The sequence below is a fragment of the Astatotilapia calliptera genome, chromosome 22 (genome assembly GCF_900246225.1).
Source record: "Astatotilapia calliptera chromosome 22, fAstCal1.2, whole genome shotgun sequence".
In the NCBI taxonomy this organism is placed as follows: domain Eukaryota; kingdom Metazoa; phylum Chordata; class Actinopteri; order Cichliformes; family Cichlidae; genus Astatotilapia; species Astatotilapia calliptera.
This window is the reverse complement of record NC_039322.1, coordinates 22,490,683-22,514,544: the sequence shown is the minus strand read 5'-3', so window position 1 is coordinate 22,514,544 and position 23,862 is coordinate 22,490,683. Positions and strand designations below refer to the sequence as shown.

General features: G+C 41.2%; 1 protein-coding gene across 2 annotated transcripts in view; it reads right to left on the bottom strand.

Annotated features, from left to right (window-relative positions):
• Positions 1-1,089: 1,089 nt before the first annotated feature.
• Positions 1,090-23,862, bottom strand: part of LOC113014343 (uncharacterized) — a 48,907-nt gene continuing 26,134 nt past the window's right edge. For both annotated transcript variants that reach the window (XM_026155798.1, XM_026155799.1), the window contains exon 7: positions 1,090-1,217. In XM_026155798.1, coding sequence (XP_026011583.1) covers positions 1,167-1,217 — 51 coding nt within the window. In that variant the 3' untranslated portion in view covers positions 1,090-1,166. The remainder of the gene's footprint in view (positions 1,218-23,862) is intronic.

Here is a 23,862-nt window from a genome sequence, read left to right as displayed (position 1 = left end):
CATTCGACATGACGAATGACTTCTGAAGTCTTAATTCAGCTCAAGACGCTGTAGATTCCCGTCAGTAACACTTTCGGTCCGCTATAGTAAAACGTAGTTCTATTAATCTGCGCTTGAACCGGAACCGGATGTAAGTTCCAAAAAACTGAATTTTGGAACTGAAATTGAATTGTAGAACTGAAACTGAATGGTGAGAAGTGAAACTGAAATTATTCGAGAGCTGAATTTTTAAAGGATAAAATGCAGTTTCAAAGCAAATCAATTCATTTTCAAACCATAAATTCAATTTCAAATTAGACTAATTCAAATTCAGTTTTCAAAAGCATTTATTCAAGTTACAATTCAGATTCAATCTGAGCAATTCAAATTCAAATTGAACTTATTCAAATTCAGTTTCTGATGGCACAGATTTCTGCCCATACCCAACCTGCTGTTCAGAGCCGACTCCTCTCATGGATCAATGGCCTCTGAGCCTTGATAATCTCTGAAATTGATTGGCTGTCTCATTGATCATTACTTCAGCATTAGCCAATCAAACATCTTCCCAAGTAAACAAACATGGCAAATAAAGACATCCCCTGAAGTTTAGTCCCGGAGGAGACGCAAGAGATGTGAAGATAATATATAAACTGAAATCCCTCTTGGAAGAGAATATCAAATCATAAGAGTGCTTAATATTTCACTGACTTGATGAAATATGCATTGTAGCTCAGAAAGAAGGAAAAATGCAAAGATTTGGATGCATTATGTATGAGAAGGTCCGCTGGCGAAAATGACACTGCACTGTTGAATAATCGTCATTTCACTATCACCCCAGTGCAATGAGATATTGTTATTACTACGCATCACTCAATTCATTTGGAAAGTGCATACAGTTTGCATTTTGTATTTAGAGCCTAACTTGTGCGTGCACAGCATCCAGATGCTCACTAATGAACTAAAGCAATGACTGTTGTGTGTCCTTTGCCTCTGCCTCATTTAATAAATTTCACTACAGTACTGTGTTTTAGAATAGAAGAGTATATTACCCATGCCCAAGTGCTACTTTGATGCAAATATTCATTGGGATTATAATAAAGGAAAAACAACTGAGGTTAGTGCATTTTTATACAGACCAGAACTGTCATGGGTGAAGACAAACAAAAGAAAAAGAAAAGAAAACTGTGTCACCACGGCTGCCATCTCACACGGCCACTTTCAGGAGGGACACCCGTGGCCTGAAAAATAGAAAGAGAGATATAAACATGCATGGATTTCCCATCCTGGTATCATGCTGTTATGGAATACAAATAACAGACAAACATCCACAAACCATTTTGCACGTTATTCAATGCATTTTTTTTCCTTATGTGTCATTTTCAGGTCACATAGTGGAGGGTATTATATCCCCGACTCTAACTACCTCATGGCATTTAATGCTCTAAAATAACACGTAGAAGATTGAAAATGGGTGGAAATCACACACAAAGTCTGTGTAAGGTTTATATGCTATTCCATAATATCAGCTAGATATCTTGGAATATATATATATATGTACAGATAGATAGATAGATACATACATACATACATACATACATACATACATACATACATACATACATACATATAGATACATATAGATATTCATGTACGTACACAGATGCCCCTGAGACAATCCAGCAAATAGAAACTGGATGCAAGATCCTAGCAGGCAGGCCATAGATGGAAACAACACAAGAAACTGGCTGACATAATATGCAGGAACAGGACCCTTGAGCTCCCAGGCCTCTGATAAAGGACCCAAGCTTGAAGTACAAAGTACTGGACCAGTCTTTTGAGTACTTGTACTTATGGCCATTGATCAAAGGTCTTTGATCAATAATCAATGGGCTTTGATCAGTGGTTGTTGATCAATGGTCATGACAATTTGCATATTAATGATCAAGGAACTGATGTCACAGCCCATTGTTCCTTCAGTGGGCTAGTTTCAGTCATTGTACAAATGTACTGTTTATAAGGCTGGGGAAACCTGCACTCAGCCAAGACTGAAGAAGTCACTTGAATGAGTTTTGAAATGTTTCTCCCACTGAAAATGCTATCTCCAGATGAACAGAATCAACCTTTTGGGACGTACAGGACTTTGTCAGCCATGGCAACCCATGCCATGAAGATCCCTGGGCTGAGTCAGCAGAGCGTTGTCAACTTTTACACATTATGCACCTCAACACTCAGTGACAGTGCTCTGTAACTTTGTGTGTTCTGCCACTTAACAGCTGAGTTGCTGTGGTTTGTAAATGCTTCCAATTTGCAATAATACCCCTCACAGTTGATCATGGAATATCAAGGAAAAAAGAAATTAAATAAATATCATTGTAGCAATGGCAGTATGCTATTAAAGTACAGCACTCAAATTCAGGGAGCTTTTCAGAATAAGAAATGTTTATAAGGCAGATTAAAGTAGTGCAGTGCTTGTTTTCTCAGCACAGAAGAGTGCAGCCCTAGGCAAAAACACTGTATACACTCTAGAGGACACATTTACCAGAAGCATCATGGGACTAAGATGATGGTGAAATCCAACACTAGTTCTAAAAGCACTGTAGCAGATAGTTATTCCGCTGGTCTTACAGGAAACTAGACTTACGTGCCTCCTCTGAGCTCTGCTTGCAGAGAGAGGCCAGACACTTTAGCCAATCACAGGGCTTTTCAGACCAGATAAGGTGAGTAACATAGAGAGTGAAAAAAGTCAATACAGAAGTAAGACAAGGTGCCACAAAGGTACTGAAAGTGCAAAAGTGCAGTTTGAATCCTGCGAGAAACCAAAAGTGGGTCCTGACTTACATTTAGCATATGCCTGTGCTCATCTGGTAGAAGTGTGGAAGAACAAGGAGAGAACTTTTTTTTAAAAAGAATTTGTATTTTTATCATGCAGCACATCTTACAGAGAAAACTCAGCACAGTCAGTATCCCCTTCTGCACAGAAAATCATCATTATGAACCGTTCAACTGTTGTCCTCTGCAAGCGCTGATTAAATTAAAAAAATAAAAAAAATGATAAATAATAAGAAATAACTACAACTTGTACAAAACACACCCAACATATAAAAATTAATGCAGTGCAACCTTATTACACTGCCAGTAATAAGGTATTACTACCTTATTACTGGCATCCAACTTCTTTAAAGCTGTGCTTCACCTGTACTAATCCTGTTGCAGTTGGATAAAACACACAAAAGAACAGGGTTTTTTTAATACTCACCACAGAGCTAGTGCCCCTGCTCTGAAGCTTCAGTGGCAGGGAGCCACTACACAATAAAAGACAAACAACTGGAAGGAAAAGCTTTACTGCCCACTGTATTATGAGACACACAAGAACTACAGTTAGCAACTAAAGTCAAAATGTTTTTACACAACAGTAGCAGAAATTTTCGTTGAATAAAAACACCGATGCATTTAAATAATTCCTCTGAGGTACAGAGAGAAAGGGTTGCTAATAATGAAAGTAGCAATAATTGGTTTGGTATACTTTGGTATACGCATAGTGATGATTGTGAGAGTTCAGAGGTTTGAGCACTTTTTCACACTTACTAGTGCTGCTTAATTTGATCATTGCAGATAATATGTTAGTGCAGGAAGTAAAAAATATTAGATTCTTTTTACTTTCACTCTGAATTTCCCCCAGTTTTGAAACCACAAAGCAGAATTTAACTCCGGTGGATTACTGCAAATAGATGTTGACAACATCTACATGATTTTGTAGACATCCTGACACAAATACAAGTTAAGGATGCCACACATGGTATTCAGTCTTAAAGCCATGCTGCTTCCAAGGTGTTGATATTTGCACACAAATCTTTTGGACAGGAAGTTTTTAAAGAGTAATTGCATCACAGCAGGAGGCTGACTTTGATGGGCAAAGGATCCAGTGTTTGCTACGGATGTGTATACCAGGCTCGGGGCTTAACTCTGAGTAACACAAACAATGAAATGCTCTAGGCTCAAACAAACAATTTTATCAAGGCATTGCACAGGGAGGAGAGTAATTTGATGTAGCGTGTATATCCTGGGCACATCTCTTTAAAGGCACCAGTTTCCTAAAGTGCACAATCCAGTGTTTTACAGGTCGACTACCACAGGCAAAAGAGCTCACTGGCTGAAGTCCCGCAACACGCGTGAAACCCCCTAAACCTTGAGAAGCCTGGAAAGTGCTATTTTTCCATTTAACTTGATAAAATCTTAGACTTTTACAGTTGCTGTTTTCTGCAAGGTTTGATTAGACGTTGTGAAACCCTCTGAATGCACACGGTTAGAGGTTCTTTCAAAACACACTTGAAATAGAGTGGGTTTGAAAATGGCTTATACAAAAGCCATTTTCAAACCCATCAGTTTTATATGAGCGGGTAAAAGGAAGCACCTTTCATACTGCTTGTTGAAAGGCATGGGTGACTTCCTTGAATGATTAGAGAGATTAAAATGTTTAACTAACAATGCATTTAATAGCCACAAGAGCAACGTAGTAAGCACAGTGTGCCTAAACACTTTGGCAAAAAGCACACTGACTTTTCCAACAGAATCTTAAACACAACACACATACTACCTGGCATTCAGCCACTTCGTGTGTGCCAGAATTTACATTTGTTGTTTCTGATTGTATTTCCTTTTGTGGTAGCTGTTTTGTTGCTTTTTTCTTTTCTTTTCTTTTTTTCAAAAAGACATGTTTAAAAAGCTCTGACTTGTAACCTTCAGTTCTGAGTTGATTGACCCTGTGAATGGAGACTCACTGTTAGGCTCAGAACAGGTGATCAGAGGTAGCTCGGTCTGTTCAGTCTGAGCATTTTGACTTTTAGTTAAGCATGTGCTTTGGTAATGAACAAAAGCCATCAGTGGAGCTCCAGCTATGATTTAACATAACACAGGGTAAGCAAAGTTTTTACATTTGAATGCAGGGGTACTGGAAATATGACCATTTGTCAATGTAGACTGTGAGATTTTTTTTAAGACAGAGAAAAAAAAAGAACCATTTAGTTAACACAATGAAATTTTGGTCTGTGTTATCTACTCAATCAACATTGCATCAACTGTGAAATTCTTGGCCAGTTCTATTAGTGGTGTGTAAAATGATAATTTGACAACATCAAAAATTGATACCAATACTTTTTGGTCATTTTATTCAGTTCTTTTTATACATAGATAATTATTGCCCCCTATAATTTGTAAATTACTTTCTATATTGGCCCTCAGTGATACTTGTTCAATATGTATTCAGTATGCTGCTTCACTAAGTGTTCCTTGCTATTACTGGTTTGGCCCTTCATTTTGCCTTCAGAATTCTTCATGCTATAGATTCAACAAGTGTTGGAAACATTCCTCAGAGATTTTAGTCCATAGTGATGTGACATTATAATAGTATAATAGATGGGGGCTGCACATCCATGACTACATCTCAAAGGTGATCTATTAGATTGAGATGTGGTGACTCTGGCATTGTGTCATTTAACTAAAGTTGAATACAGTCAATGAATAATGAATACAGTCATTGTCATGTTCAAGAACTCAGGGAGCTTTGTGGTGAGTTATCATGCTCCAAGACATGTTCAGCAATAATACTCACCCAAAGTGTGCCCTACACTATAGAGCCACTAGAACCCTTGACTGCTGGTACAAGGCAGGATGGCGCAATGCCTTCATGTTGTTTATGCCAAATTCTGATCCTACCATTGGAATGTCACGAAAGATATCAACACTCATCAGCCCATGATTTCTTTTTTCTATTTTTTTTACTGTTTCTATCTATCTAGATATCTATTCTATTTCTATAGGCCAACTTTGATGAGTCTGTCCTTTGCTGACAGACATGGCACCTGCTGTGGTCTTATCAGCTTCGTGATTGGATGTGCAGTTACTTAAATCGCCTTTCTTCCCAATCCTGATGCTCAGTTTGAACTTCTCCATGTCTGCATGCCCAACTACACTGTGTTGCTTCCATATGATTGGCTGATTAGATATTTTCGGTAACTAGCAGCTGAACAGGTGTCCTAATGAGTGGCTGGTAAGTGTCTATATTGCTGAATACTTAACGTAACTGTGCTGAAAGCTTTCCATTATTCAGTAATTTAAACCAGTGGTTTTGTCATATCTATTCAACTGTAACCCAGTGGGGTTAAAAGAAATGTGACAGCTGCTGAAGACAACGATGTGAATAAAATAGATGGGACAAATTTTAAAATGGATTAAGCTACAAAGTCACAGTCCAAGCCAGTAGTAATGAGTTTGGTGACATTCATTTTTGACATTTAAAAATCTTGCTGAAACGCTCTCTGTGCTAAAAAATAAATAAATAAATAAATAAATAAATAAATAAATAAAAAAGAAGAAGAAAAGAAAAAAAATTTCAGTGTTTATTTCAGAGGTTTTTTGCAACTGCTTTAAATTCTCATTTGTGCTTTGATATTGAGTGTATGAATGAGGATATTTAAAAGTGAATGACAGAACCTTCATGGTCAGCAATTACCATTGTAACTGACCCACAGTTGAAGCTAAGTTCAAGGTGGAAAAGAACAAGATCAGATAGCAAAAGATCTCAAGTGGACCTGAGAACAATATAAAACTTGGATTACTGGTCCTCGGGTTTATTTGTGCCCTGTATAAAAATAATTTTCTTCATCCCAGGAAAGTTTTTTATTCCTTCTTCCCTCTCTTCAAAGTTTTAATTTCTTGTCCATTTCCCAACAACTTTCTGTAATGGCAGAGAAGCAGGTAGATATCATATGCATTACTGAGACGCATGTACAACAAGAGTGAGGAATTTGCGCCTGTGGCTTCTGAGAGGTGGTACATTTTGGTGATTAGACAATGACGCAGTTATATGTTTGTAGCCTGTTGTGGGCATGGTTAGTTTCTTTTTTGCAATGGATAATGAAAAGTTCTCCTCATTCCTGGGTTTGCAAACCCAAGGCTCCTGGTAGCCTGATCTTTGAAGGAATGAGATCATAATATGCAAACTTTCTACTATTTCACTATTGTAAAAATGGCCAGCTTGTCTTGGCACAATAAAAACACCACAAAGAATAAACTTCACAAAAGTAAGAAGATAAAAATGGAAGGCACTATTTGTTTTAAAGCCCAAAAACACGGCTGTTACACAAAGAATGGCGAAAGATGTTACATTCCTGTGTGTAAAGAAACAGACTTTGTGGCTTTGTCTCAGTTGAGATCCTTGATTGACAGGCGCGCCACAGAGCTGTGTTCAGGCTGCCTTATTACTGGTTTCACTCTCAAGGAGAATAAGGGGGGGAAAAAGACAAGAAAAAAATGGATGCCTCAAATAGGCTTTTCCCTCTCTGTGTGTCAAAGACTAGAGATACAATTTTCCTGAAGTAACAATCAGCAGATCACTCTCTGCCTGCATGGTGTCCACAAGCAATCTTCTAGCTATCCTGAAACACGGCATTCATAAATGGGGCCTGAGTGTGGGGAAATAAAAAAAAAAGGTTTGTTGTTGTATTTGGTTTTTGGGATGATTTTCGTGTGACTGCATCTGCTTGCTTTTCATACCATATATATATATATATATATATGTGTGTGTGTGTGTGTGTGTGTGTGTGTGTGTGTGTGTGTGTGTGTGTGTGTGTGTGTGTGTGTGTGTCTGTGTGTGTGAGTGCTATTAAGGGACTGAGATTTGCCTCATTGACATTCATGTATGCATTTGATGTCAAACAGTCTAAATATTTAAGACACTAGAGGGCAAGGGGAAGAAATCGGGGCGCAGTCACAAGATGCTGGATAATTGATTGATTGTCCTCACTGCAGTGCACAACAGCTTGCATTGTACTGTATAAGTGCTGCATGCACTTGTGCAAAGTGTCTGCGGGAGTAATTAGTTCAGAAGCATCGGCTCTGCTTTTGATAGGATGACTGGTGTGTGGGTATCATAAATATGCATATTTGTGCTCACGTCACTTAGTGAATGAGTCTACAGGATTCTGTGTGTGCTGGCATCACTCTGCGTTGCTGTGTGCGTAACTGTGCCTTTGCTAATGTCCAAACAATGAAGTTCAAATAAAAAAAAAAATCAAGGCGAGGATAGCATTTCGAGGCTGTTTGGATGACAGGGAAATATTGGCCCAGCAATGATATGCTTTTTATGGAATCACTTTGATGGTCAGAAAAAAAAAAGAGTCCCTCTCTTTCTTGTTCTTACTTCCTCCCAGACACAAAAGAATATCACAAACTTCTTTTCACAAGCCGTCTTGCCAAAATCAAACTCAAACAAACACAAGAGGGGAAAAAAGAAAAAAAAACCTCCAGTCAGCTTTCTGTTAGTTCTTGTACACCAGAGTAAATGCTTATTCAGTTGCCATGGAAGATCTGCAAAGTAGTGGTGTGCAATACTGCAATTTTGGTGCCAAACTGATACCAAGTAAACACATGACCAGTATTGCCAATACCAATTTAAAAGTAACTTATAAAGGGGAGGGTGTCATAATTTATGAGTCATCATCAATTCATCATCAAATTGGTGACAATTATGACATTTAAACATTTTAATGATCACAAAGTCACTGTACTTTCTACAGTAATTAGTTAACACAACACAATGCACCTTTCAGCTTTTCAGCTTATATATTTTGAAACTGGGGCTTTTGGAAACCAGAAATGGAAACGTGTTATATGTATATGACAGACACATACATACTGAACTTAGAGCCTGAAAACAAAGTAAATATTAAGATATGATTTCCTTGTAAAATGCATCCCAGACCAAGAAGGAAAATAAATAAACCTTTCCTGCTTTTCTGCAGATATGTAGTGTGCAGTTATCTACAGTATCACCCCCTTTTACCCAAATCACAAAATATTAGTAGGAGGCACCTTGTTCAGTTACTGAGATGAGCTGGAGAGCGTTAATAAATATGTGAAATTGACCCGGGTCTCTAACGTGTTCCACAGCATTATGAACAGCAAGTTCTACCTTGTGAATAATGCAGTCGCTGACACACAGATTAAGGTTGATGTTTTAACACAGGACTGTGTCTGTTCCTCTCAATCAGCCTATCACATCAGGTGCACTATCACATAAATCCAACATTCCATGCACATAATTTCCATAGCATGTGACTGACAGCATCCTTATGCATTGTTGCAGCTGAACAAGATGAAAAAAGAAAAAGTGTGATCTGAGTGCAGATGCATACAGGTACAACTGCAAGCTAGTTGTGGGCACTGAGCTCGCCTGCTTGAGTATGTTTATGGTGTTGGTACAGCTTTTAACATTCTTGCTGTGCATTTAATTGTACTAACAGAGTATACATACTGTGGCGAGCTCAGACAAGGAGGAGACAGAGGTATCGGTTGGTCTAGCTTCCCGTGAGTTAGCCAGGGAGCACAGCCGTTTATTAGCATTCAACAGAACACCACGACAACAAAAACAAAGGCGCTCTCTCCAAACAGAAACACACAGTCGCAGAGAGAGCGCGTCACATGGTAACCATGGCAACATAACGCTACCGCCTGAAACAACAGAACACAGCTGTCAAGCAAAACCCAAACAACCGTGACCCGCTACATAGCCCCCACCTAAGAGGTCAGTCATCCCCGACAACCCCATTACCCAACAAGTCCTGCAAATGTCCAGGTGTCTTCTTTCGGCGCACCAGCCGATCTCGACCGGTGGGGGAAGAGTCACTCGGATCAGTACATGGGATGCCTCCAGCATCCCCTGCCTCGGCGGCTGCTGGAGCAAGCAGTCGGTACGGTGACAGTCTGTCCTGGTGCTACACCACCATGCGCCCCGGGCCCAGCATGCGGATCCGGTACACCACTTCTGTTAGCTGCTCCACGACCTACGCCGGCCCTTGCCAGTGACTGCAGAGCTTGGGGGACACTCCTCTATTGCGAACCAGGCAGTACACCCAGACCTTGTAACCAGGCACGAAAGCTCCCCCTCGGGACCGGCCTGGGCCTGGCGGGTGTAGTCATGAACCACCTGCAACCGCTCCCTCAGCCTCCTGTAGTAGTCCATCTCTGGCCCACCATCAATCTCTGGCTCGGGGGGGGAACGCGAACACCAAATCCAAGGGCATCCCGCTGGTGGCAGCTGGTGAGAATGGCGAGCTGAGTGGCCAGCGTGCGGTTGAAGTGCACAACCAAGCCATCGCTTTGCGGGTAGAGCGGTGTGGTTCTCATCCTCTCCACCCCCAGCCGCCGACAGATCTCCCCGAAGACTTTCGATTCGAAGTTACGCCCCTGGTCACTGTGGAGTTCAGCCAGGACCCCAAAATGGGTGAACATCTCCTCAACCAGTTTCTCTGCCGTCATGGTTGCACTCTGGTCCGGCACCGCATAGGCCTCTGGCCACTTTGTGAAATAGTCCATGGCCCTTGAGTTGGGCTCTTCTGTGCCATGCAGGTGTCACAGCAGTGCACATGAAGTTCCACATCCCATCGACAACTAGGCCAGTAGAACCGTCCCCTGAGACGGTGAAGAGTTTTGGCATTCCCATAGTGGCCGGCCCCCAACAGCTGCACAATATCTCTGCCCTGACTGGGGCCCCGCTATCTCCGGTATAGGAGGCCATCATGGGTCTCCAGATTGTTGTACTAGGAGTAGTAGGCCTTCACTTCAAGCCCCTGTCCCGACACCCCTGTCCAGGCTGGGCGTTGCACCGCCTCCAGCCAGGCCCCCACCTGAACCAACGTCGCGTAAGCCTCCTGCTCCCGGTTCAGCTGTTGCGTGGTCTATGGGACCAATCCCCCTCCGCTGGCTGTGGCCTGAGCAGTAGTCACGCCCAGTGCCTCCTGGGTCCGCTCCTCCTGCCGCTGACAGTAGTGGCACTTGACAGCCTGCAGGGCCGTCTGGAGAGGACATGAGCGTTGCCATGCTGTCGACCTGCCCGATGCTGGGTCTCAAAGTCTTAGCCCTGAAGGACCTCCAGCCAGCGGGCCACCTGATCTTCTGGGTGTTTGAAATTCAGAAGCCAAGTTAGTCAGTGCGCAGGAGGAACCGGCAGCCATGCAAGTATGGCCGGAAGTGCCACACCGCCAGCACTACAGCGAGCAGCTCCTGCCGAGTCACGCAGTAGTTCCTCTCTGCTCACCCCAGAGCACGGCTGAAGTATGCTACCATTCGTTCTCCGGCCTCATCCTGCTGTGAATGGACTGCCCCGACTCCTACATTGCGTCAGGGGTAGGCCAGGACTGGAGCTCTGGTGAGGGCCTCCTTCAGCTGTGCAAAAGCCGCAGCACAGGCATCACCCCAGCCAAACGGCTGACCCTTATCAGTCAGGCGGTGGAGAGGGCTGGCTATCGTTGCGAACCCCTTGATGAACTGGCGGTAGTAGGAGGCTTGGCCCAGGAAGCTCCGCAGTTCTTTGACGTTCGAGGGAGTCGGGCAGTCCCGGACCGCAGCCACCTTTGCGCTGTCGGTGGCAATACCTTGAGCACTGATCACATGGCCCAAGAACGTGGTCTCTCTCGCCAACAGCCGGCACTTCGCAGGGTTGAGCCGCAGCCCAGCTTGTCGATGGCACTGAAGACCTCGCTCAGGTGGGACAGTGCACTGTCGAAGTCGCCACCGTGCACCAACAGGTCATCCAGGTACACAACACAGCGGCCACGAGGGATGTTCACGAGCACCCTCTCCATCAGCCTCTTGAACGTCACTGGCGCATTGCAAAGCCCGAATGGCATGACCCTGAATTGCCACAGCCCCTACAATACGGGGTTTTTGTTTTGTTTTTGTTTTTTGTTCTTTTTTTGGGGGGGAGGGGTGTTGTTGGTTTTTTTTACTGTGTGATATTCTAGCATTATATACATTTCCTAGCAGTGTTGGGTGTAACCAGTAGTGGTTTTTGATACGGGCGACACAGGCGGTTGCCCGGGGCGGCATCATGGTGGGGGGCGGCATCATGGGCATCGGCAAAAAATAAATAAATTGATCGTACTCATGCTGCCCCGACATCAGCCGGCGCATATTGGGAATGGCATAGGCACCGATCGGTTTTCTATCGCCCATTTGCTGGGAGTAAGGGCACCCTCCGTTTGTGAGGTGCGCCTGCTGCTTGCGGCACAGGGAGGAGAGGGCGGGGCGGCGGGGGATTCTCTGGCTGGCTGGAGCAGCGTCTAATAACCAAATCGCAAAATAAAACAAAATAAAAACAAACCAACAAACACGAAAACACCAGACATTATGATACAGACTTATAATTTGCACCGATGTTTTTTCGAAATTCTATACATGAAAAGTGAGTGCGAGAGCCCTCGGTGCGGCTGCTCGCTGCTGAAGTCAAAGTAAACTTTATTGTCATCTCTACTACATACAGTCCAGTATATAGAGAGACGAGACGACGAAGCTCCAGTTAGAGCAGTGCAAGTAAACAAACAATGAATCTAAGAAGAATAAGAAAATAAATATACACTTTAGGACTAGGGGTAAAGGGATCAATAATGATTTAAAATTTATAATTTACAGTTTGATGATTTAAAGTTTCACAACCTGTCAAAAGGGGAGGGGCCCGGTGGCTTCCAAATAGAGCACATTTCATTCGTAATGTTGTAAATCCAAGCCCATTATCTATTCATGATTTGAATCATGGATTGTGCGAAATCCCAGAAATAAACCTTAGACAAAGTGAATCTGTGAATTAAGGTGTAGGTCTATTAGGTTATGTTGTGTTGATCCTCGGGTTGGGGGATGGGTGTTCATACTGGAGTGCAAAATTAAAACCAATGGAAGATGGACAAGAAAAGTTCAAAGCCATCAGATGCCGAGTTTAGAAAAAATAGAAAGGAAGAGGAGGAGAAACGAGCAAATGATACAGGTAAGCAGATGTGTCATTGGATAATGGCAGGTCATGTATCCTGAAACAATCAGAATTAGAAGACTCTATTAACCCCTAAGGAAATAATGTGGATTACAGTTTCTCCAAGAAGAAATGGTAAAAATACTAACAGTAACAGACTAAACTCCAAACAATACATTATGTTACAGATTTTAATATTAATTAGTCAGTGTCAATTGTTGATTTGTCCTGTTCTCATTGTATGACGAATTATGATGGCTGTTTGGTAGCCTTCATATGTGTGTGTGTGTGTTTTATGTTAATGTACAAACCTTAATATGTTTTATGTATGTGTGTGTGTGTGGGGAGGGGGGGCAGAGGGAGTGTTCGCCCAGGGTGCCAAACAGGCTAGGACCACCACTGGGTGTCACATATTATAAAGTGATCACATTACATTTTTCAATAATGCATTAGTGTACATCAAAATTCAGTAATTTTATTACAGTACCAATTATGTTGTACAAAAGTGCTTCAGTTATCTGCACGCGGGTGGCTAAAAAACAAAAAAAAGTCCATTAAAAACAATCAAGCAAACTTTTTTTTCTTCCATGACAATCAGCTGTTTGCTGGGAGTTCATTTGCTGGGAGAAGAAAAATGTTGAAGCAGTCTACAACTTTTCCTGGATTGAAACTAGCCACATTTTACTTGTAACAGAACTTTGGCTCTTAGGAAGCATCTACACAGATAGAATGCTAAGACAAAGCTAGCAAGAAGCCCCAGTGATGATAATGCTGAGTGAATGCTGAACCCTAGCCCAGCAGCCAGACCCTGACGTTAGACAGCTAACAAAAGCTGTGACGTGGTTGCACATGTTGAACATGTGGTTGTATTTCAAATATGGCGGATAACTCTGGCACAATATGGGTCTCATATAGAAACGCTTATAGATACAACTTGCTAATAAAGCTATGTAGCATTGGCTAGCACTCCAGCCACCCATCTGATTATGGTATCAAATAAAGTGCCTATAACTAAAAGGGCCAACTCAAGGCTTAGAAATGGTAGTCTGCGAATTGTATGTGTAAAGACAAGTTACAAAGCGAGCAATTGAAACTGAGAAAAAAAACATAAATGGGAAAATGTAGAATGTGTTAGTAAAGACTAAAGCAATGCTTTTTAAAGTGTGGGACATGCAGGTAAGGGTGTGTCAGAAAAGTCAGAGAATAAGAGATTAAAAACATTTAAAATGGCTAAAAGAAATACAAACACAGTTTTTAAAAAAGGGTAAGTTACAGGGATAGCTAAGTAGCTCAAGTTAGCTAGGAGTAAGATAAAACATAAAAAATAAAAGACAAACAGTTTAAAGGAAAGAATAAACTATTTAAATGCATAGCTAAACTGATAAACTGAAAATATAAACATAAGCTAGCTACAAGTAAAGAAAATGCAGTTAAAATATTTCTAAAATGTAAAACTAAATCATGTAGCTTTTTCTTCTCAAATACGACATGAAATGTTATAGGGGTGAAAAAAATCCTCTATAAATAAATAACGAGATAACTAAATTTTGCTTTGGTGTAAATTTTGTTCATAGTACACCTAAAATATGACAGGAGGTGTTAATATAGAGACACTACTTATTTAAATTAATTGTGTGTAAGCACTTGATGGCAAATACATTGAAATAATAATAGGCACTTTTTGATGATACCTTCTAAGAGTGAAAATACACAATGCACATATTCAGAGACACAAGCTGTTATCAAGGTAAAGGACAGGATGTTGAAAGCATGAGAAAGGTGTGGAGGGCATGAAAAAGAGAGGTCACATGGGGTGAGCAGATGGGAGGAAAGGTGGGATAAGAGAGAAAAGAGTGTAAAGACAGGGAGAAGAAAGAGTCTGATGGCTCCATAAAAATAGCCCTTCTTTTTATTCTCATTCTTCGGCTCATGTTCCCAAAATGGCACTGCTGAACCATAAAATGCTGTAGCGCTTCACCCTTCACCCTGCCTTGTGTCTTACACAGATCAGGTTGTGACAGTTTGACACCGATAGTCACCCTCACTGTTTGCTGTGGAGTTCCGCTTATAAAGGCCTACTGCCGTCAGCCTTTATCCCACATGCTCACTGGAGGTGCACAAAAGGAGGCAGAGAGAAAATGGCATTTGAAATTCGGAGAAAATAGAGGCACAAAGAGACCGTTGATGAAAAGCATTGCAGAATTTAAAAGGGATTGAAAAAGGTTGCACTATTTCATTTCAAAGACATTTTTTGTTCTCAGCCTTTGGTGCAAGTAAAAAGAGCTTCACTTGATGACAGAGAGCAGAATTGATTTTTAAGGTTTCCTTTTCATGAATAATACTACTACTGCAAATAATGCTTCTGCAAATTTAATCTATAAAAACACAGTCAACTGGATATTTGCCACCTGTCTTAGTTTTTTTTCCATCATCAAGTAAAAGGAGCTACTTTTGTTTTTGTTTTTTAATTGATCTCTGTGAGTGATTCATCTATACTCAGTTATGAAAATCCATTAAAGGCTTTTACATTTAATAATGTAAAGAATAGCATTTTGGCATGAAGGAACTAGTGCGTTTTACATGTATAGTGTTTGGAACAAGGAAAACATGGCATGGCATTAGAGTTAACAACCAAAGTGTCCAAAATGTAAACACAGCTTTTCCTATCTATTCCAGCTTCTTTGCTGACATTTTTAAATATATATACATGAAAAAAGCTGAACAGCTTTGACTCATAGGGGAATCTAAGTATTTTCATAGCAATTACATATGTTTCTGCACACACAGTCAGGTGTTGTATAGCAGAAGTGTAAAGACAATCAATCTCTATTAACCTTATCTCTATCTGTGAGGGAATAATGTAGTATTACAGGTTACCTCTATAGTATTTATGAACAGCAATTAAACCATATCTTTGTCTGCTCTTCTGCGAAAACAGAAAACTGAAAATAATAACTCTGTTTTGTCAATGTTGGAGGACTGCTGTTCAACCAGTTTAATCTGATATTTTGCAAGATGTTGTCTGTACTAGACCCTTTTCTTTACATCCTTCCATTTCACCCATGAATAGCACCAGTGCAACACTATGAGGGAATTGCACCATCAAGGCTTACACTTAGCCTTAAGGACTGATCTGTTACACCTGCTGCACCATGTTGTTTCTGTAGAGCTTGTAAGACAGACAGACAGACAGACAGACAGACAGACAGACAGACAGACAGACAGACAGACAGACAGATAGATAGATAGATAGATAGATAGATAGATAGATAGATAGATAGATAGATAGATAGATAGATAGATAGATAGATAGATAGATATGAATGTTGCTACTAGTTTATAACATTCTTGCAAGCTCTACAGAAACAGAGCTGCAGAAAGGTATGGAAAAGAAAGGATGCTTAAGAAGTACAGCAGACAACAACATCAGGTCAGCTCCCCTCACACTCAACGTCTTCATTGCACCAGTTGTGCTTGGGACTTTGTACACAATTTTGGGCAGGCATGATGATATCGCCCCCTTGTCGTAGCATTTGTGTTGTACCTAATAAATTTCCAGTTGTCATAGCAGATGCTTCTTCCAAATGTTGGAACACTGAGCTACTACTTGTTTTACCATAAGTCGCTGTAAGTTGGGCATCAAAGGTCCCACATCCTCTTCAATATGTCCCACATCCTCTTCATTTAACCCCTTCCGCTGGAGTTATTCCTTGCCCACTTGTGCCTTTTTGTTCTAGGAGCCCACTTCATCAGTGTCTCCTGGTTCCTCAACACCTACCACAGACTTACTGAAGAGATGCCACCAGACTTGCTAACGGAAATCAGAAAAAAACAAGCAAACAAATAAAGCAAATGGGTCTGAGGTAAGCTATGGTGAAAAGAAGCTACTGACTTTCAAGCACCTATAGTGACAGTTCATGTTCTGAGGCCAACAGGTCATGGGTGGTTTTGATTAGCTCAAATAACAAAAATGATGATGCTGTCACAACAGACAATGCTTTAGTATCTTTACCCAACTTTTTATTAAGCAGACTGAAGTGACATGCGTAAGAAAAACCAAATCAGCACATCAGATAAGTGCAGAGAAAGCTTTGGAATAATCTATTAAGCATCCAACCCCTTTCTGTTCTTCTTCTCCTGTTCTTGTTTTTTTCTTATTTACCTCATGACTTTCTTCCTGTGTCTTCATCTCCTCCCCTCTGTCTTTTCTGTGAAGAAGTGGGTGGAGGTGTTCCATATTACTGAGCGCTACAGTATGTGTGAGTTTTGCTGTGCTCCATGCACCTCCGTGCACCACGGGGTGCTTGTTTACTCGCTTAATATGTCAAGACACGAGGAAAAAAAATGTAGACGTCTTTCCTACTGACAGATAACATCAAGGGAGTATCTGAGCCAAAGCAGCCCTGCTGTATGTCGATGTCCTCGTGAACGTAAGCTTCAATCATGGAAAATCAACAAGTATACCATCATTCAATTGCATGTGTTATAGAAGCCAAGATCTATTTCTGAGTTTCGGGACTCTAGCCAGAAATTAAAAGGCCCAAAAGGCTCTATTCTTTCCCTTTCTCCTTTTCCCGCTCATTTACGTCTCCGCTGTTCTTCTGCCTCTCGTCTGGTTCAACTTGGCAGTGGTGCCATGTAAGTTGAAAGAGTTTTGTTAAATATTAATTACAGCTTTCATCGACTCAGTCAAATCTTTACTCATTTCACCACAACAAGGCACATTTCTGCCTCAGTAAAAAGCAAGGAGGGGGAAAAGGAGACAGCGTGAGGCATATGTGTCCTTTGAGCAGCTATTAGACTGTCTGTTTGAAGCTAACTGAGAAATGGGCTCCTCTGGCAACGGCTGTTCACCCACCTATCAAATGTATGATGCATAACAAGCAGACACATACAGGCACAGCTGTGTACAAAAGCTTCACTCGAGGTGAATAAAGACACAAACCCCTGTAAATCAGCTTCTAACTGACAGCAATTACAAATTGTGAACATAAATGACCACAGCCAGAGGACTGTGTTTTTTTTTTTTTCAACAGAGTCATAATTTAGAGAACAATCATCACACAGTGGTTTGAAGGTGGAAGGTACATGCAGATACTCTCATGCACACGCTGCGCTCTGAGGGAAAATAAACCGATTAAAAAGATATGCACTCAATATTTGTTCTCAGACATTAAAAACAATAAAAACTGCAAGGTGTTTATGCTGTGAATAAATTGCTTTTTTTTTAAATCAAAGTGATGCATCAGTAAATACTTAGATGAATGTCACTAGTGTCCTTTTGCTAGCAGTAAGCTGCCAGTTTGACAGTACAAGAAAAAGTCAGTAGGTGCTGTGATCACACACTGTGTATTTTTCACCTTTTTTCACAACCTAGTGAGAAGTTGTTAAATCTATACATATAGCATGTTATAGGTGGATTTTAAGCACCATAAGCTGTGATCACAACCACTTCATATATAGCAGGAACCATTATGAATCTTTATGGAAAGACCATTCAGTGATAGGCATGCTGTGTTTCTCATTTATGTATGTGGGTTTTTTTTCTAAAGCACAGTGTAGTGCAATGCAGCACAATACCATAAGTATTTTGACTTTCAGGTCTAAGGTTTTACATATCAGGACATAATAAAAATAATCTGGTCCTTAACAGGTCTTACAATGAATTTACTATGACCTCAGATGAACTATAAAATATTACATCATATATACATGTTACACTATTATTATTAAACAAAAAACTAAACAGAAACGGTCTATGCAAAATTTACAACCCCTACAGCTTTCACAGGAATTAACAGAGTAAGTAGCAGCCAGGTTAATCTAATCAAAGGCACGTGATTAATTGAGTAACTGTGAGCACCTCTACAAAAGCAGCAGAATTGGTAGTTTGCTGATCTGGAGCATTGGGATGTGTGGTACCACATAACTAAGGAGGAAAAACAACAGCAGTGACCATAGAAAAATTATTTTTGCTGCACATCAGTCTAAGAAGAGCTGGAAGTCCATCATCCCATATGGAAAAGATATATATAAATTTTATAAAGTTTGTATCTGTCTTGTGTGAAACTTGTATGAAAAGCATACAAGAGTGAAAACAGATATAAGATCCCTTGAAAAATTATATAAACGAAACTTGTATGTTTTGGATACATATTAAAACAATATATGAAAGTAATGAAAAAGTGGCCACTTTCATGAGTAAATCAAAGTTTTTACTATTTCTTTACCATATGGGATCCTACAGATAGAAACAAGTCGAAGACATCCAAGTCAGTTGCCAGCCTTCCCAGGAGTAGATTTCCAAGCAAATTCACCTCAAGCTCTGAAAGTGTCAAAGAGCCACATCTCAGACTCTGGACAAGAATGCGTTTTTTTGGAAGGATTCCCAGAAGGAAGGGTAGTTGCTCTTAAAACACACACACACACACACACACACACACACACACACACACACACACACACACACACACGCACAAGGTAGCATAGCTTGGGTTTGGAAAGACCAAATGAGGTCAGATGAGACCAAAACAGAGATATTTGGTCAAACCACAGGACCACATTTGGAAAAACCAATGCAGCATATCAGCAAAAACACACCTTGTAGTCACTGAGTCAACCATAAACTCATTTGTATACTAAAATATTCTAAAGTCAGATGTGACCATCTGATAGACAGCTAAAGTTTGGGCAAAATTGGGTAATGCAACTGTTACACCACTCCATAATCCTCATGTAATCACTCAGTCCAAAAATTAAAATCAATAGGGAGACGTGGATGTCTACCAAAGAGTAAATAAAAGGATGAGTATCCTGTCGAGTCACTAGTTGTGCAATTATAGGCATGCACAACTTTGTTTACAGCAGCATTGACAGCAAGTTGCGATTAAACCTTTCCATTGGGTTCCCCTGTGGATGGTAGGGTGTAGTCTTTGAATTGGCTATTCCTGTGTACTTCTGCAGCTGTTTGAATAAATGGTTTTCAAATTCTCTGCCTTGATCATGATGTAATTTATCAGGAAAACCAAATTTCAAGGAAAAGTCATTAAAAATTTTATCTGCTGTTGTTTTGCCAGATTTGTTGCGTTTAGGGTAGACTTGAGCAAACTTGGTGAAGTTGACCTGTAATACTAAAATATCCTCATACCTTCCCCTGCTTTTTTCGAGATGGACATAGTCTATTGAAACCATTTCAAAGGGTGCAGTAGCCGGCACATGACACATGGGGGCCCTACACTGAACTGTGTTTTGTTTCTGAATATTACATTTGCACACCTGTGTGATGAAAAACTCAATATCTTTGTACATATTCGGCCAATAAAACCTACTCCTTGCCAAATTCATCACACGGTCCACCCCCAAGTGACCCATTTTCCACTCATGTAGAAGCTGTTTTACTTTAGGATTTTTGGTCGCTGATGTTTTGTCAAAGCTTGCACCTGTACTTTTTAGGTTGAGAACATAAGCTATGGCAGAGTCCTGCTTTTGAGCTTGTAATAGCTCCTGTGTTGTGATTCTCACATCTGGCTGAGTTTCTGTAAGTATTTTATTTACTTCTGGATTGCATGTTATAGCTGATATCCAATCCAGTTGTTTTTCTTCCTGTGTTTCAATGGCATTCATTACTGCGCTTAACACTTCAGGCGAACACAGCTCAGTACATTCTAACATGTATGAGTCCATACTAGAAGGTGTTCTGGACAAAAAGTCTGCATCGTTACTGTTTCCGAGTCGGTATTTCAGTGTTATGTTAAAATCAGCCAACTCGGAAACCCATCTGTGTCCTGTCACATTTAGTTTAGCTGTGCCTAAAATGTAGTTTAAAGGGTTGTTGTCACTATATACTGTCACTGAGGGAGCATAGGACAAGTAGTCTCTAAAGCACCGTGCCAAAAACTCAAGTTTCCCTGAGTGCCACCTGTAGTTCTTGTCAGCCTGTGTTAATGTTCTTGATCCATATCCAGTTACTCTTAATTTACTGTCCTGCCTCTGGTACAAAACTGCACCAAGGCCTTCTTCTGATGCATCAATGTGCAGAATGACGGGATCCTCAAACTTAGGATAAGCCATCATGGGTGAATTAGTCAAAACATCCACCAAATAGTCTAGTGCTTTTTGGTGGCTGTCACTCCATATGATTTTTTGGGCCGGTGCAGCATGCCCCGCCTTGGCTGACCGCGCTGGTGTTTGGGTGTGGTCAACTGAGAGTAAATCATATAGGCACTTCACATGTCTTGAAAAATCTTGTACATAGCTTCGGAAATATCCTAAAAATCCTAAAAGCTTTCTCAGCTCTTTAATGTTTGTTGGTGGGTTGTCCTTCAAAGCTCGTATTGCTTGTACCTCTTTTTCATCCATTTTGTAACCGTTTGCTGAAATGATTTTGCCCACATTGCGGACCTCATTTTTAAACAAGTCACATTTATCAGGTCTTAGTTTTACTCCCCAAGCCTGCTGACATTTGAGAACTGATCTCAAAACTTCAAATGTACTCAAATGTGCTCAAATGTTTGACTGTACACTAAAACATCATCTAAATATGGAGTGCATATTTTGTCCCTCAAGCCTTCCAAACTTTCCTCCATGCTCGGCTGGAAAGCTGCAGGTGCATTGGTGAGTCCAAATGGGATCCTATTCCATTCATACAGCCCCCAGGATGTTGGAAAGGCTGTATATTTTTTCGAGTCTTCGCTGATTTCACCTTGATAGTACGCTTTGCCTTGGTCAAGCACACTAAACCACATATTGCCGCCAAGTCCATCAAGGATTTCCTGTATTCGTGGAATAGGGTGTCTGTCTGGAATGGTCTTTTTATTGAGACCCCTATAATCAACACACAGTCTCAGGCCTCCATCCCGCCTCCTCACACACACTATTGGAGAGGCATATTGTGAGGTTGATTTGCAAATAAAATCCTTTTGTAACAAGTCCTGAATGTGATTTTTTACTTCATCATAGACAGCACGTGGGACCGCATTATAGGATTTGGCTACAGGAATCTGATCAGTGAGTTTGATATCCATTTTTAGATTTTTTTATGTAACCAACTTCCTCTTTGTGTTTAGCAAATGCGCCTGACTCCTCTCTTAACATTTCCATGACAGCTGCCTGTTGTTCTGTGTTAAGGTGGCCCAAATTAACAGGTGGTTCCCAAGGTTCTTCTGGTAAGCTAGGTGAGTTCTGATTGTCTTTTTCTACAACCGAACCTATCTGAGCTTCTTTGAGATTCACAGGATAACTGTGTTACCCTCTCTATGTTACCTAGAAGGGTTTTAGGTGGCAAAACAATGTCATGTTTGGTAACATTAGTAACATAGATATTGACTTTGCGGGCATTGCCTGATACATACAGCAACTGGCAGTTAGATTTCAGACCCTCAGCTAAAGACAGGTTTTCATCCGACTCAAAAAGCATTTCACTTTTTACCTTTAAGTCTGTTTTGATGGAACAACTAACGCTGTGCATTTCTCCACTCGGTACAACAATAGCTTTGCGTCCTGATCTGACAGGATAAGTAACTATCTTACTACTGGTGGTATGTATAAGGTTCAACAGTGCTTCTGCTTTGTTTGGTCCTACTCTTAATGAATTTCTGAGTAAAGACAAGCTTTCACTGGACTGAGTAGTGTCTTTTTCTATCAGTTCCTCAATAGCATTAAACCCTACTATTGGTTTCTGCACCACATCGTGACTTACTAGGATTGGAACCCGAACTTCATTCTGAGCTGCAGCTTTTCCTCTCGGATCACAAAGGCTAAGGCTAACTTCTACCCAACCCTGGAAAGGGACTTCAGATCCATTTACGGCTCTTAACACTGGCAGTCCCAGGCTTCTACCTTTCTACCTTTAAAACCCGCCACCAGCCAAATGGCTGGTAGGCTTTTAGCTAAGCTTTAGCTTCAGGCAAGTGGAAGCTAAATTGGCTAGTCATTCATATGTAAATTGGGTTGTTACCTGGGAATTCTGGAGGGAGGGGAGTGGGGGTGTGTGGATGAGGGGGTGGGGGAGCTGCTAAAAGCGGTGAGCTTCCTTTTGTTTCATCTTGATGCATTCTCAATCATCCAGGGAAACAAATCTCCAAAAGTCACCAACTTGGAGTGTTTCAGTTTGCCATCTTAGGGAGAAATCAACACACATGGGTGTATGTCCTTTGTTGCTGAGATTTATTGATAAAAACAGTACAAAAAATCAACCATTTGTACACATTTTTACAAATAATTATAAAAAGTGAGTGAGTACATTTCAACATTTTCAGCAATCACTCACAATCCTGGCACTGCCATGGTATCTGTAGTCTGCATTTACCACATGTGTATCTGTTGCAGTGAACACATCGCACAGTGGCATGATTGTTCTTGCAATTGTGTTTGACCTGACACATGGCTCTTTTTCCAGGGCTCGGTGTGGAGGGTTGTGTCAAAGGCAACTGTTCTTTTCTTGCCTTCTTCGCAGCTACATGAGAGTGAGCTAACTCCCTTGCAAGCTCCACCAGGAAGTCCACCCGTCTTTCCTTCGTCCCGGAGCATGCTTGATACAGCACATGTGCATTCAGTGCTGCCATGTCAATCATGTTATAAAACACGGCAACTGGCCAGCGCCGTGTTCCTCTGCGGACAGTGTACTCCCGAACCATCTGGTCCATCTGGACCATCTGGGTTTTGTGCCTCGCCCCGCGCTGAAACACAAAAACGTGCTCCCCAGGATGGAAGCTGGCTCCAGCAGGTTTGTGAGGACCTCAGAGCTCAGCTTCAGGGCCTGCAGGGGGATGTCTGATCACAGCTACAGCTGCAGTTATTATATGATATAGCTGTTTACAACTAACATTTAAACTCTCCATTCCTTCAACCTCTGCTGCCACGCTGACGGCGTATGCGGCCAAACGGAAGAAGACAGTCTATATTCTTAGCAGCATGCACGGCGTGGTTCAGACTGATAACACTACCAAAAGGAAGCCAAACACTGTCACCCTTTACAACAAAACAAAGTGTGGCGTGGATGTGATGGACCAGATGGTTCGGGAGTACACTGTCCGCAGAGGAACACGGCGCTGGCCAGTTGCCGTGTTTTATAACATGATTGACATGGC